This window comes from Columba livia, unplaced genomic scaffold (assembly GCF_036013475.1).
Source record: "Columba livia isolate bColLiv1 breed racing homer unplaced genomic scaffold, bColLiv1.pat.W.v2 Scaffold_102, whole genome shotgun sequence".
NCBI classification, from domain to species: Eukaryota; Metazoa; Chordata; class Aves; order Columbiformes; family Columbidae; genus Columba; species Columba livia.
The window spans coordinates 470,118-483,714 of record NW_027043007.1 but is presented as its reverse complement, the minus strand read 5'-3'; the positions used below and the strand labels follow the sequence as shown (position 1 = coordinate 483,714).

Genomic DNA, 13,597 nt, shown 5'->3' with positions numbered 1-13,597 from the left:
CGGCCTGTCGGCATTAGCAGTGGTTTGCACTTGACAATGTTGAACACCAGGACTGGCCACCTCCCCTGCCCACTTCTTTAGAGTCAGGCTGACTTATCAGGAACCCATGGTAGAGGGCCAGTTCTTCATCAGATGCTTATCAAGCACCAACCAGGGCTCCAGCTACAAAGCTGAAGGCGGTCTCCAGGAAAAAGAAAAGTGTCTGTGTGTGACAGTGGGGCTTCTATGGGAAATGGCTTTGATTTTGCTCAGAGAATTCTTTTGTAGCTTGTCATTGTCTTTTTCTCCTATGACATTGTCCTCATGCCCAGAGGCAGCAAATGTCCAACAGCAGCTCCATCACCCAGTTCCTCCTCCTGGCGTTCACAGACACACGGGAGCTGCAGCTCTTGCACTTCTGGCTCTTCCTGGGCATCTACCTGGCTGCCCTCCTGGGCAACGGCCTCATCATCACCACCATAGCCTGGGACCAGCACCTCCACACCCCCATGTACTTCTTCCTCCTCAACCTCTCCATGCTCGACCTGGGCTTCATCTCCACCACTGTCCCCAAGTCCATGGCCAATTCCCTCTGGGACACCAGAGCCATCTCCTATCAAGAATGCACTGCCCAAGTTTTAATGGTCGTCTTCTTCTTTGGAGCAGAGCTTTCTCTTCTCACCATCATGTCCTACGACCGCTATGTTGCCATCTGCAAACCCCTGCACTACGGGACCCTCCTGGGCAGCAGAGCTTGTGTGCACATGGCAGCAGCTGCCTGGGCCAGTGGCTTTCTCAATGCTCTGCTGCACACGGCCAATACATTTTCACTGCCGCTCTGCAAGGGCAATGCTGTGGACCAGTTCTTCTGTGAAATCCCCCAGATCCTCAAGCTCTCCTGCTCAGACACCTATTTCAGGGAAGCTGGGCTTCTGGTGGTTAGCGTCTCTTTAGGATTTGGGTGTTTTCTATTAATCATACTGTCCTATGTGCAGATCTTCAGGGCCGTGCTGAGGATCCCCTCTGAGCAGGGACGGCACAAAGCCTTTTCCACGTGCCTCCCTCACCTGGCCGTGGTCTCCCTGTTTATCAGCACTTCCATGTTTTCCTACCTGAAGCCCCCCTCCATCTCCTCCCCAAGCCTGGACCTGGTGGTATCTTTTCTGTACTCAGTGTTGCCTCCAGCAGTGAACCCCGTAATCTACAGCATGAGGAACCAGGAGATGAAAGTGGCACTGGAGAAGCAGATTCAATCATTTTTCTGTCAGCAGTAATAAGTTACCCATGTGTCTTCAGAAGTTATTTCCAGTTCATCTCAGGAATCTCCTGCGCATTGAGCATTTGATCTGTGATAACCATGTTTGTCAAGGAATTTCTTCATCCATGGCACTTCTCCAGAGGCATGAAGCCAGCCTCTCTGACTCAGAGGCCTGTGTCTAACGAATGGTCAGGATCTGTTGATCTAACAACCTGGGGAAGGGGCTCTGCTTGTGTCTCTGCAGGTTCTCAAGTGAAATGGATACTGTCAACATGTGTACGACCTTGTTGCCTTCTCCTTGGAGTCTCTGGGTGGCCCATCAGCAGAGGCCTGATTCAGCAAGAAAACGTATGGCTTACCTTAGCGAACTTAACCCATGCAGCTATTTTCTGTGCTTCTTTATCCACACCAACAGATCCTTTTCGTACATGCTTAGTAGGAGTACCAGCAACAGAACAACATTTAGGTAACTTATACAATGAAACTGTTAGAAGCAATTGCACCAAGCCAGGAGTTATGCAGCCATTGTGGTGGTGTCGGGAAACTTGGAGACAGACTGCCTGGGAAAAAGCTACATGGTACCATGATAAATTGTATAAGTTTAATGATTTTCCTGCATTGCCCCTTGAACCACAGGAATTAGACATCATGGGAACCTTACAGGTACCTATTTGCTTTTATCTAAATTTCACAACATGTCGGTATATAAATAGTTTAGGGTTTGATGTGTCCCCTACAGGGTTGTATGCCAGTCACTCCCTGTGGTGCAACACCACAAATCACTCTTGGAACAGATCCCGTAGGTTTACCTGAGGATTTGGTTTTGATCTGCGGGCAGCGAGCATGGAAGAGCATCCCGGCAAGAGCATTAGGAGGGCCTTGAGACTTCGGACAACTAACATTCTTTCACCCTGACATTTTACCACACAACAGAGCCGTATGGCAAAAACAAGACATACATCAGGTCTCAGAGTCCTGTAACTCAAACACAGAATTTTGGAATAAAGCTCAGAGAGTTTCAGCAAGCCTTTTTTCATCTGTAGGTACTGCACATGCACTTACAACTTTAAAAAAACTAGACTGCTGTCTCACAAAAGAAGCTAAATCTATGAGCCCAGCCCTGGGTTGTCTTTTAACAGATGTCAGTGCTGTCAGACATGCTTCGCTGCAAAACAGAGCTGCCAGTGATTTCTTCTTATTAGCTCAAGGTCATGGCTGTCAGGAGTTCAAAGGAATGTGTTGCATGAACCTCAGTGATCACTCAGAATCCATCCACACCAGCTCCTCCAGGGCTTCTCTGGGATGTCTTGGGGCTGCCCGGGGCCAGCTCTGGCCATGGGCATGGCAGGACGCTGCTGTTTCTCCTGCCCTGGGGCACTGTGACTGCTGCGATGCTGGGTGCTGGCCATGTGACATGGGGGTGATGGGGCCCCCAGGTGCAGCCCCCCTACCGCCCCTCTCCCCAGCACCCTTTGGAGGAGCCCTTGAGGTGCTGTCCCCAAGGGTCTCTGTGCCCATGAGGCCCAGGGGACTGTCCCTGCCCTTAGTGGCCAGGTGCTGGGCACAGCTGCTGGATGTCCCTGACACTTCCTTTGCCATTCACATGGTTTATAGGTTCTTCGTAGGTTGTTTTGGGTTTGTTGGTTTAGTTTGGTTGGTTTGCGGTGGCTCTTTCAGGTTGGTTGGTTCTGGCTGTTTTGGTTTAGGTTGGTTATTTGTCTGGGGTTGGTTTAGGTCATTTGCTTTAGGTTGTCTGAGGCTGGTTGGCTGCTTGAGGTTCGTTGTTTAGAGTCGGTTGACTTTGGAGCCTTTTTTTAACACATTTTCTAGGTTCTTTATAAGTCTTCCTTTTTTTCCAGCTTCTTTGTTTGTAGCTTCTCAGTTTGTAGCTTCTTTGTTTCTACATTCTTTTTCGTCAGCTTTTGTGTTTCTACCTTGTTTGTTTCTACCCTGTTTGAATGCTCATTTAAGTTTGTTTTAGCTCGGTTTATATTACTTAGTTTTGGGTGTTTTTTAAGGCTGGTTGTTTGATGGGTGAATTTTGGGTTGGTTGGTTTATGCTGAATCAGTTACTTTATGGGTGATTTGTAGGGTGTCTGTCTGTAGCCTATTTCCGGTTGGTTGGTTTCTGTTGCTGAAGATTGGTGAAGTTGAGTTTAGGTTGTCTTAGGTTGTTTGGTTTAGCTTTGTTGGGTTAGCTTGGTTTAGGTTCGTTAGTTTAGGATTTATGTAATTTTGTGAAGGTTGATCTGTGTTGTTTCATGCAGGTGGAAGCATAGGGAGCAGATTTCTTCCCCTCTGGGCAGCTGCCTTATATTCTGAAGATGTGGATATAGCTTTATTCTCAATAAGTGTATCCTTGGTATTTAGTTTCAGTAATTTGCTCTCTCAGTAATTATTCCACAGGAGGTCATGTTAACAATGAATTACTTTCCTGAGAATGAGCTCTGGGTGGGGAACGGAACCATCATACGGAACACACGCATGATTAACAGTAATCAACTGAGACTGCGCTCTCAATTCAGAACAAAGTATTAGAGCAGTAAACAAACGGTGACAATGAAAATAATCAACAATATGGGACGATGGATGAATGGGATGAAAATAACACTAGTGCAGGGCATTGCAAAAGACTAATAAAATAATCGAACCTCACCGAGTGAAAGTTAATATTAATTCTAATAATCCAAAGGCAATTAATTAATGATGACTCGCTGACACCGGTTCGATCATCGAAAGCGCCACGGGGAGTCATGGTAGGTTGGGCAGCCGGGTGCCTGTCCAGGAGTGCCCAGGCCAGATCTGCCACAGCACAGCCCGGCCCCACTCCCCAGGGCTGTGATGGGCCCTGGCGAGGCCGCGGGGGCTCCAGCCCCTTCTCATGGACACAGCAGCGCCGGGGCCGGTACCGGGTTCCTCGAGGCGGCAGAACCGGCGCGGCCGCCATGCTCCAAACCCCGCCCACGGCCCACCCCGCGGCCCAGCGCCAGCCAATGAGCGCCAGCAGCGGCGCAGCCCAGGGCTGGGATTGGTCAGCGCTGCTGCAGGGCTCGGTCTGTCAGGGAGTGGCTGCACTCAGCCGCTCAGCCCCGGGACGGGCAGTGGCGGCTCATGGAGAGGCCAGGGAGGGCACAGCGCGGGTCAGGGGCGGCTCCGCTCCCCACCGGGCCTGGGCCGTGTGGCCCGTGGGTCCCCGGGCTGCGCTCTCCGGTGATCCCCCCATGCTGTCCCCTGGGCCAGGGTGGATGTCCGTGTTGTGTCGAGTTGCCGCTGGAGCAGGACGAGGATGTAGGGGGGTGGCCCCCAGAGCCCCCCCAGCCCAAGGCCCCAGGGCCGGGGCAGCCGGCCTCTCCATGAGCCGCCAAGTGAAGGTGAATAACCATGAAAGAAAGAGGAAGACTGCCCCGTCCATGGAGCTCTGCAGAAGGAGCGTGGAGCCGTACATCATGAGGCGATATAGTTGGCATCAGCACGTAGAGAAGACTTTTGTAGGGAAGACTTTGAAGGGAGCGGCCTGACTCCATGCAGCTGAAAACCTGAGAGCTGGCAGTGTGCTGAAGGGATGGGGAGAAGTGTCCTGGGCTGAACAGAAAACTGTGGATGACACAAGGTTGGAGTGATGTGCTTTGCAGAGACTGGCAGGAGTCCTTCCCAGGGATGAGCGGGATGAGCTTTGGACACAAGGAAAAATAAAGCGGCTCTCAAGCATGGTTTGGAATTAGTGCCACTGTCACTAATAAGAGAAAGAGGACCGTGCCATAAGGGAACTCCTTGTTCTTCAGGAGAAAAACTGAAGCTTTTTCATGTCCTTACTTGTCAAAGCAGGTGTAATTTTTCAATAGTTAACTTCTGGTATCACAGAATCCCAGAATGTCAGGGGTTGGAAGGGACCTGGAAAGCTCATCCAGTGCAATCCCCCCATGGAGCAGGAACACCCAGATGAGGTTACACAGGAAGGTGTCCAGGCGGGTTGGAATGTCTGCACAGAAGGAGACTCCACAACCTCCCTGGGCAGCCTGGTCCAGGCTCTGCCACCCTCACCGGGAACAAGTTTCTTCTCATCTTTAAGCGGAACCTCCTGTGTTCCAGTTTGAACCCATTTCCCCTTGTCATACCACTGGTTGTCACCGAGAAGAGCCTGGCTCCATCCTCCTGACACTCCCCCTTTCCATATTGATCCCCATGAAGGACTCACGCCTCAGTCTCCTCTTGTCCAGCTCCAGAGCCCCAGCTCCCTCAGCCTTTCCTCACACGGGAGATGCTCCACTCCCTTCAGCATCTTGGTGGCTGTGCTGGACTCTCTCCAGCAGTTCCATGTCCTGCTGGAACTGAGGGGCCACAACTGGACCCAATATTCCAGGTGAGGTCTCCCCAGGGCAGAGTAGAGGGACAGGAGAACCTCTCTGACCTACTGACCACCCCCCTTCTAATCCACCCCAGGTACCATTGGCCTTCCTGGCCACAAGGGCCCAGTGCTGGCTCATGGTCATCCTGCTGTCCACCAGGACCCCCAGGTCCCTTTTCCCTACGCTGCTCTCTAATAGGTCATTCCTCAACTTATACTGGAACCTGGGGCTGTTCCTACCCAGAAGCAATACTCTACACCTTCCCTTGTTATATTTCATTACATTTTTCCCCGCCCAACTCTCCAGCCTGTCCAGGTCTCTGGATGGCAGCACAGCCTCTGGCGTGTCAGCCACTCCTCCCAGCTCGGTGTCATCAGCAAACTTGCTGAAAGTCACTCTATTCCCTCATCCAAATCATTGATGAATATTTTGAATAATACAGGCCCCAGTACTGACCCCTGAGGCACTGCACTAGATACAGTCCTCCAACTGGACTCTGCCCCATTGACCACGACTCTCTGGCTTCTTCCCTTCAGCCAGTTCGCAGTCACCTCACTACACGGTCATCCAGACGGCACTCCCTCAGTTTAGCTGTGAGGATGCTGTGGGAGACTGTGTCAAATGCCTTACTCAAGTCAAGGTAGATCACGTCCACCGCTCTGCCATCATCCATCCATCTTGTTATGTCCTCAAAAAAGTCAATGAGGTTGGTCAAGCACGACTTCCCCTTGGTGAGGCCATGTTGACTGCCCCTAATGACCCTCTTATCCTTGATATGCCTTGAGATGGCACCAAGCATAAGTCATTCCAGCCGTTTCCCAGGGATGGAGGTGAGCCTGACTGGTCTATAGTTACCCAGGTCCTCCTTCTTGTCCTTTTTGAAGACTACAGTGACATTTGCTTTCCTCCAGTCCTCAGGCACCTCTCCCGTTTCCCAAGACTTGGCAAAGATGATGAAGAGTGGTCCAGCAATGACCTCAGCCAGCTCCCTCAGCATCCGCGCGTGGAGGGGTTTCTGTTAGACGGAGATTTATTGTTGAATTAGTCAGGCCCAAAGGAATCTCAAGGCCACTCCAAAAAGCTGAAAACAGGACCTGCTCTGGGAGAGAGGCATTTCTACAATAACAAGGCCTCAACGTGACGTAAATCAACGGACCTGTCATCAGTGGGACTCCAGCGTGTGGACAGCTCGGGAACATAGATGATATCCAATGAGTGAATACATGCTTGGAGCGTGGACGTGCGATCGGAGAATAGTTGCATATATAAGGAAGCTTGTTTCTGTAATAAATGGCTTTGCGTGATTCACATTAAATTGGAATGCTGAGTCCTTTATCGTTCCAACAGCATGGAAGGGGTTTTGGGAAAGGGACCGATGGGGCAGTCTCTGGTAGGGTATCAGACACCCCAGGGTGAGGCTGGGTGACATTCTGGTGAGCTGAAACCTCCAAAGGCGGGGATCACCGAGAGTCCCCGGGTGTCCTGCTGCAGGGCAGCACCACCCGCCTGCTCAGTTTTTCCCAATGCTCCGTTCAAAGCTCCCTGGAGGGTGTTGGTGGCTGCTGCCTCTGTCCCACCAGCCGCCACTGCAGAAGGGTTTGCCTCCCCCATCATCTCCCCAAGCAGGAGTCGCTGCTTTTCCAGTGCCCTGTGTCCCCTTCAGCAGACTGAAGAGGCCCAATTGACTGAGCTGCTCCACAAAGCTCAAGTGCCCCTGACCCCACTATGACAGATGTTCCTCTGGACCTTCACCCGTGTCGTGGTTTAACCCGAGCTGGCAACACAACCGCGACAGCTGATCACTCACCCCCAACCCCTTCCCCTCCCAATAGGGGAGAGAATCGAAAGTGAAGGGAGAAATTTGGACTGAGAGAAACGCAGTTTAGTAAAATAAAAAAATGCTAACAGACCTCTAGTAAATATAGATAAACCCATCATAACTCCCACGCCCTTCTCCTCAGGACTGCTCAGCCGGTCACATCCCAGCCTGACCCGGGACACCAGGTTTGCTCCGCCCCCAGCGCACACCTTGCGCCTTGGCCTTGTAAGACTTGCAGAGGCTTTTGTTGGCCAAATCCACCACGGTGTCCAGGTTCCCCTGCACGGAAACCATAGTGTGTGACCATTTAATGATTCTGGGGCATGGCCGGAGCGCGATGACGTCACAAACAAGCCCCGCCCCCGGCAGGCTCCGCCCCTGGCGTTGCCGGGACGCGCAGGCGCAGCTCAGTTCTGTTCTGGACGCGGAGCGGAGCGGACGGCGAAGGCGAGGGGAGGAGTCAGTGGGCCGAGCCGAGCGCGAGCGACCGCAGCGAAGGGCGGGACTTGAGGAGGAGGCGCGGGAAGCGTGTGTGGTGGTGGAGAGGGAGAGGCCGAGAGACCGGCGCAACCTCGAGGCGGTGGCACGTGCGGCGACACGCCATGGCGGGCACGGCGAAGCCGAGGGAGCTGCTGAAAGCGCGGCGGGACGCGGGCAATGCCGGGGCGCTGGGCCGGCTGCTGAGCACCTCGGCCACGAAGGTGCTGCTGCACAAGATCGAGTTCCAGCCCGCCAGCCACGGCTTCTCCGGCCAGCCGGAGCTGCTGCGGGCCAAGTACCTGCTGCTCAACCCCCGCACCGAGCCCGCCGAGCACCCCCGCGGCGCTGAGGAGGGACAGCCGGGCAAGCAGGGTGGGTGCAGAGGGCCGGGGGGCTCTCCCTGCGCTGCGCAGCCCGCGGCTCACCCGCCTCTCTCTCCCCGCAGGCAGCGACCGGACCCCGGGGCGCCTCGGGGACAGCGTCCCTGCGCCCCAGAAGGGGCTGTTCCCTGCAGGGCGCCTCGCCATGCAGTGGCAGCGTGTCCAGCGCATCGGCGCCGGGCTGCTCAACCAGGGAAACACCTGTTTCCTCAACGCCACCCTGCAGTGCCTCACGTACACGCCACCGCTCGCCAACTACCTGCTGTCCAGGGAGCACAGCCGCACCTGTGAGTCGGAGGCGAGCGCCCGCCTGTCCCGGGGCTGCGCTCAGCACCCTGCGCACGGCTCTGCCGGGGCTGTGCGGCTGCTGGGATGTGCCTTCTCTGCTCCCTCCTGCCCGTTTCTCGGTGGAGAGGACATTCCTGCATACGGGAGCATCCACTTTTCCTGGCCGTAGCAGTGTTCCCGAGCTCTGCATCCTGCGTCTGAGAGGCTCTGTCTGTGCTGGACACAGCCAGAACTAAGATGGGTCCATGAGGGTCTGAGCAGGTGCCCCAAACAGCCGCAGCCTGTGGGGACCGTGTGAGCGCAGGGCACAAGGCTGCGTACAGGCTGCAGGTGCTGTTCACAGGCGGCTTTGAACGGGAATCTGGTGGGCTCTGCTCCGAGCCGTGACCGAGGGGAGCACGTGGGGCTCACAGCCCTGTCCGTAGGGCTCCGGTGGGATCGACCCCTCAGGGCTGACCCGTGGGCTCATCAGCGAGTCCCTGTGCCCTGTTTCCCCTCCACGTGGATGCTGTCTCATCTGGAGGGTTGCAGCGACTGGTGCTGTGACTGGGGCTGTTCCAGCCGGGGTGGTGTGTGCTGGTCCCTGTGACCCCGGGATGCCCCAGAGCTCTGCTGCAGCACAGAGCTCATAGGAAAACTGAGCGTGGATGAGCCGTGCTGGACCAGAGATTCCCTGTCCCCTGTACTGCCTCCATCTCTCCTGGGTTTGTCCTCAATGTTCTGTCTTCTCCTCTCCCACTCCAGGTCACCAAAGCGGCTTCTGCATGACATGCGTCATGCAGAACCACGTCACGCAGGCGTTCGCGAACAGCGGCAGCGTGATAAAGCCAGTGTCCTTTGTCCGGGACCTCAAGAGTAAGGATGGCTGCCCTCGTGTCCCCTCCTGTAGCTGTGCAGGAGGGCAGAGACTATTGCAGGAGCAGAACCTTTGAGATCAGGGCAGGTCTTGGCAGAGGTTCTTCCGAGACGACTCACTGAGCCTGCCAGGGCCTTCACGGGCCTTGTGGGGCTTCCCCCACGGCCCACATGAGTCTGACGTCTGGTTTGGGCCGAGGGAGCTCAAACCCCGCAGTCGCTGTCCCGAGGGAGGGCGGGAGGACCTGCCTCTGTTGCAGCGCGTGCTGCGGCTGATCCCTCCCTCTCCTGCAGAGATCGCCCCGCACATCCGCTTGGGCAGGCAAGAGGACGCACACGAGTTCCTCCGTTTCACCATCGATGCCATGCAGAAGGCCTGCCTGCCCGACTGCACCGAGTATGTGGGGCCTCTGGTGGCCGTCACTGCCCTTGTCTGCTGGTCCCCTGTGCCCGCGGGAGGGGACTGTGGGGTGAACGTGTCCCCCGGGCTGGGCTCATGGAGGGAGGTGCTGACTCCAGGGTCTGGGGTGGATGGCCCAGCATTCTGCCCCTCTGTGACACAGCCGTGGGCTGCTGTCTGCCTTCTCCTGACACTCCACCCCAGCAAAATGCCGTTCTGTCCCCAAATCCTGTGACTGGGCTGGGTTTGGATCCTGAGGACACAGCGCAGGCACGTGGGGGTGGCTCTTGGGACGGGCGCTGTGTGATCCCAGCTGCCGTCTCTAGGTTGGATCGCCAGACCCAAGCCACCACCCTGATCCACCAGATCTTTGGCGGTTCCCTGCGGTCCCGTGGTGAGTGCTGGCTGCCAGGGCCTGGGCCTGTGACTCTCAGGGCTGCTGTTTCCCCGAGAGCCTTGCAGTAACTTGGGAAAGTCACTAAGCATGTGCAAATTATGCAGAGCTGCAGCTGGTCAGTCTTTTGGTATCTGTGGGCCACGAAGCTGCTGGCTGTGGGTCCCCAGCTCATTGCCACCAGCAAAGGAACCCACGTTGCCAGCTGTCCCGTAACACTTGTTGTCCCAGCACGTACAGACTGCGAATGCTGGTGCTGCCGTCCCAGAGCCCAAACGCGGAAAAGGGCAACACGGCAGCCGCCTGCGCTGTGCTGGGGGTGGTGGTGCCGTGTTGTGCCAGGGGGTGCTCACTGCTCGTTCTCTTGCAGTGAAGTGCTCAATGTGCAAAGCAGTCTCGGACACCTTTGACCCCTGTCTGGACCTGCCGGTGGAGATCACGGTACCGGGGCAGGGTCAGGTGGGGAGGAGCTCTGCTCTGCAGGGGATGTTCCTGCAGCTGCACCGCTACTGCTCGAGGCTGTTTAACCTGCCAGTGTCAGGCACGGTGCAGGCAAGAGGGAATCAGCTTCTGTTGTTGCGCTGCCTCCTCTGCCTGGCCCTGACCTCTCCTCTGTCCTGGCAGCAAGCCGCAAACGTAGAGCAGGCACTGGAGCTGTTTGTGAAGCCAGACCTGCTGGGCGGAGAGAACGCCTACCTGTGTGACAAGTGAGTGTGCGGGGCTGGGGCGGGAAGGGGCCGCGGGTGTGCTGGTGGGAAGCAGGAGGCCAGCTGCAGTACAGGAGGGCTTCTCTACCTGCTCCACCGCTAAACCGTGAGGTGCGTGGCTGTGAAGCCTGCGATGAAGCCTGTCACTCCTCATCTCCCTCGTCTTGAGACGGGGACCTGAGCCAGCAGACCTGGCCGTGAGCAGGTGCCCTGGAGCAGAACCCGCTCTCACCAGGGTCATTTCCGTGGGGTTTGTGGCTTGGCCAGGGCTGGCAAGCACCTGGGTGGCGGAACAGCGTGAACAGCTCAAGCTCTCCCTGTGCAGATGCAAGAAGAAAGTGTCGGCAACCAAACGCTTCACCATCCACCGAGCGCCCAGGGTTCTCACGCTTGCTCTGAAGCGTTTTGCCGACTTCACCGGAGGCAAGATCACAAAGGTGAGTGCTCAGCAATCCAGAGCGGGGCTGTGTCCTGTCCCGAGGCCCTGCTGCCCCGAGCAGGGTGGGAGGCGGTTCTGTGCGCGGTGCGAGCTCTACCGCAGTCCTGCAGCCCTTCCCCAGCTGTGCTGTGCTGCGGTGGGAGTTTGGCTCATCCCGGCATCTTCCTCACCGTGGGCTCTGCCTGGGGAGAGTGGGTTCTCCCTCCCTCACAAGACGGGACTCGTAGTACAGCTGAGCTGCTCTTGCCATCTGCTGTGCAGGCTTCTGAGACATCCTCTCTCTGCAGGACGTGGTCTACCCTGAGCTCCTGAACATCCGCCCGTACATGTCCCAGACCAGCGGGGATCCGGTCATGTACAGGCTCTATGCGGTGCTGGTGCACTCGGGGTACAGCAGCCACGCAGGACACTACTACTGCTACGTGAAGGTGAGCCCAGGGCGCTCTCTTGGCACCTCTCTGTGCTGGGGGCCGGCGGGTGCTCAGGGGTCCGTGTAATGCGCAGACAGGAGGGTGCTCAGCAGAGGTGCGTGGTGTGGAGCACTGGGGGGTACGGGCTGTGCTCCGTCACAGGAAGTGTGGAGTTCTGCTCTTGCAGAGACCCCTCACCTGCCTGGGGTCACCTGGGGGTTTTGGGGAGCGGAGCTCTGCTGACGGGCGCTGTTCCTGCTGCTCCTCAGGCCAGGAGCGTCCCTGGACACAGCCCAACCCCGTTCTCTCTCCCTCCGTAGGCCAGCGACGGGCAGTGGTACCAAATGAATGACAACGTGGTCCGCCCCAGTAACATCAAGGTGGTCCTTAACCAGCAGGCGTATGTGCTGTTCTACCTCAGGTGAGCGTGCCCTGTGTCCCCGGTCCCTCTGTCCCTGCTCAGAGTGTGGGACAGGGCTGGGGGCACATGCCTGGATGTGGGAAGGAGCTTGGCCCAAGTAGCCCCACTGCCCACGTGCGTGTGCTGGCTCAGGGGAGGGCGGCAGCCGTTTGTTGTGGTTTTGCGGCAGCTCAAGAGCTCCTCACCTCCTCGGAGCTTCTGGCTCCTGGTTCTCGTGCGCAGCTATGACGAGAGTGTTGCAGTCGCTCCGACACTGGCAGTTCACACGTGCCCTTCTCTGCCTTCCCCAGGATCCCCAGCCCCGGGAAGAGCTCAGAGGGTCCCGTTTCCAAAGCTGCCTCCAGCCTGCCTGGCCGTGTCAAGCTGCCTTCTGGGTCACCGTCACCCAAGCTGGCCCTGAAAGCCAAACGCGCGGCTGCAGCGTTTCCCGGTGACACAGCCCAGAGGCCCAAGAAGCCGCGCTCCTCGCAGCCGCCACCTGCGCCCAGAGCGGCTCCAGGACTTTGCAGCCCCAGTCACACCAGTGGGGCCAAAGCGCAGGTTCCCCGGAAGCGCTGCTGGGAGCCCGGGCCCCTGCCCGCCTCCCCCGGGCTGCCGGAGCCCATCCCTGGCCAGGAGCCGTGGAGCAGCGGGGAGAACACCGGGACACCGGCAAGGGACCCTCGCAGCAGGGCTTCTGCCAGCCTGGTGCTGGCAAAGCTGAAAGCCTTCTTGTCGGCCAGGGCTGCTCCGCAGCCCAGCAGCACCATGTCACCACCACCGGCCAAGAAGATGGCGCTTTCCGACACATAGGTGAGTCTGAGCTTCTGCCCAGAGACTTCAGTAGGTGCCTCGTGCCTCCGGAGCCGGGGCTTGTGTTGGGGAGTGCAGGAATGATGCTGGTACCTTGCTAAGCAGGAGGCGGGCGGGGAGAGCCCCTAAACCCCAGGGCTCTGCCCTCCCTCTGCGTCGGGGTGCGGGGCCAGGCCCCCGCTCTTGTTCCCATCCCTGCAGAGGCTGGAGAATTGGCTGCTGCCTCCTTGCTCAGGACGGCGGGGTGGCTGCGCCAGTCCCTGGAGCGGGGCGGCCTTGCCAGCCTTGTCAGGGCAGCGTGTCCCCGGGGGCGATGGGAGCTGGTGACACCACAGCTGGAGGCTGCAGAGTCGCCTCCTCCCCAGGCAGCGGCTGCACCGGCTCTCTGGGCGCCGCTGTGCAGCTGGGGCTGGGGACGGATCTGGGGGTTCTGTTCTTAAAGTTTCCTTCCTTTTTTCCTTTCTGCTTCTAAGGGAAAACACTTCTGATTCTTCTACTCCCCCACTTCCCTCTCCCTGTCTGTGTCTTTTCCCCTCCCCTTTCTCTGGGCTCCCCTTTTTGTTTTCTCCTCTTGGCTCACAGCAACCTCTTTTATTTAGACCACCAAGTTGTTCTTTATGTCAATAACT

At 57.0% G+C, this 13,597-nt stretch overlaps 2 protein-coding genes across 2 annotated transcripts; both read left to right on the top strand.

Annotated features, from left to right (window-relative positions):
* The first annotated feature begins 320 nt into the window (after positions 1 to 320).
* Positions 321 to 1,253, top strand: LOC135577568 (olfactory receptor 14C36-like). The gene has a single exon (XM_065047704.1). It carries the CDS (start codon positions 321 to 323, stop codon positions 1,251 to 1,253), a length of 933 nt encoding a protein of 310 aa, XP_064903776.1.
* Positions 1,254 to 8,004: 6,751 nt separating this feature from the next.
* LOC135577567 (ubiquitin carboxyl-terminal hydrolase 36-like) lies at positions 8,005 to 12,968 on the top strand. The gene is made up of 11 exons (XM_065047703.1): positions 8,005 to 8,258; positions 8,332 to 8,549; positions 9,295 to 9,405; positions 9,700 to 9,802; positions 10,132 to 10,199; positions 10,570 to 10,640; positions 10,824 to 10,906; positions 11,232 to 11,343; positions 11,633 to 11,773; positions 12,076 to 12,176; positions 12,467 to 12,968. The coding sequence occupies exons 1-11, from the start codon at positions 8,005 to 8,007 to the stop codon at positions 12,966 to 12,968; spliced, it is 1,764 nt and encodes a 587-aa protein (XP_064903775.1).
* The last annotated feature ends 629 nt before the right edge of the window (positions 12,969 to 13,597 follow it).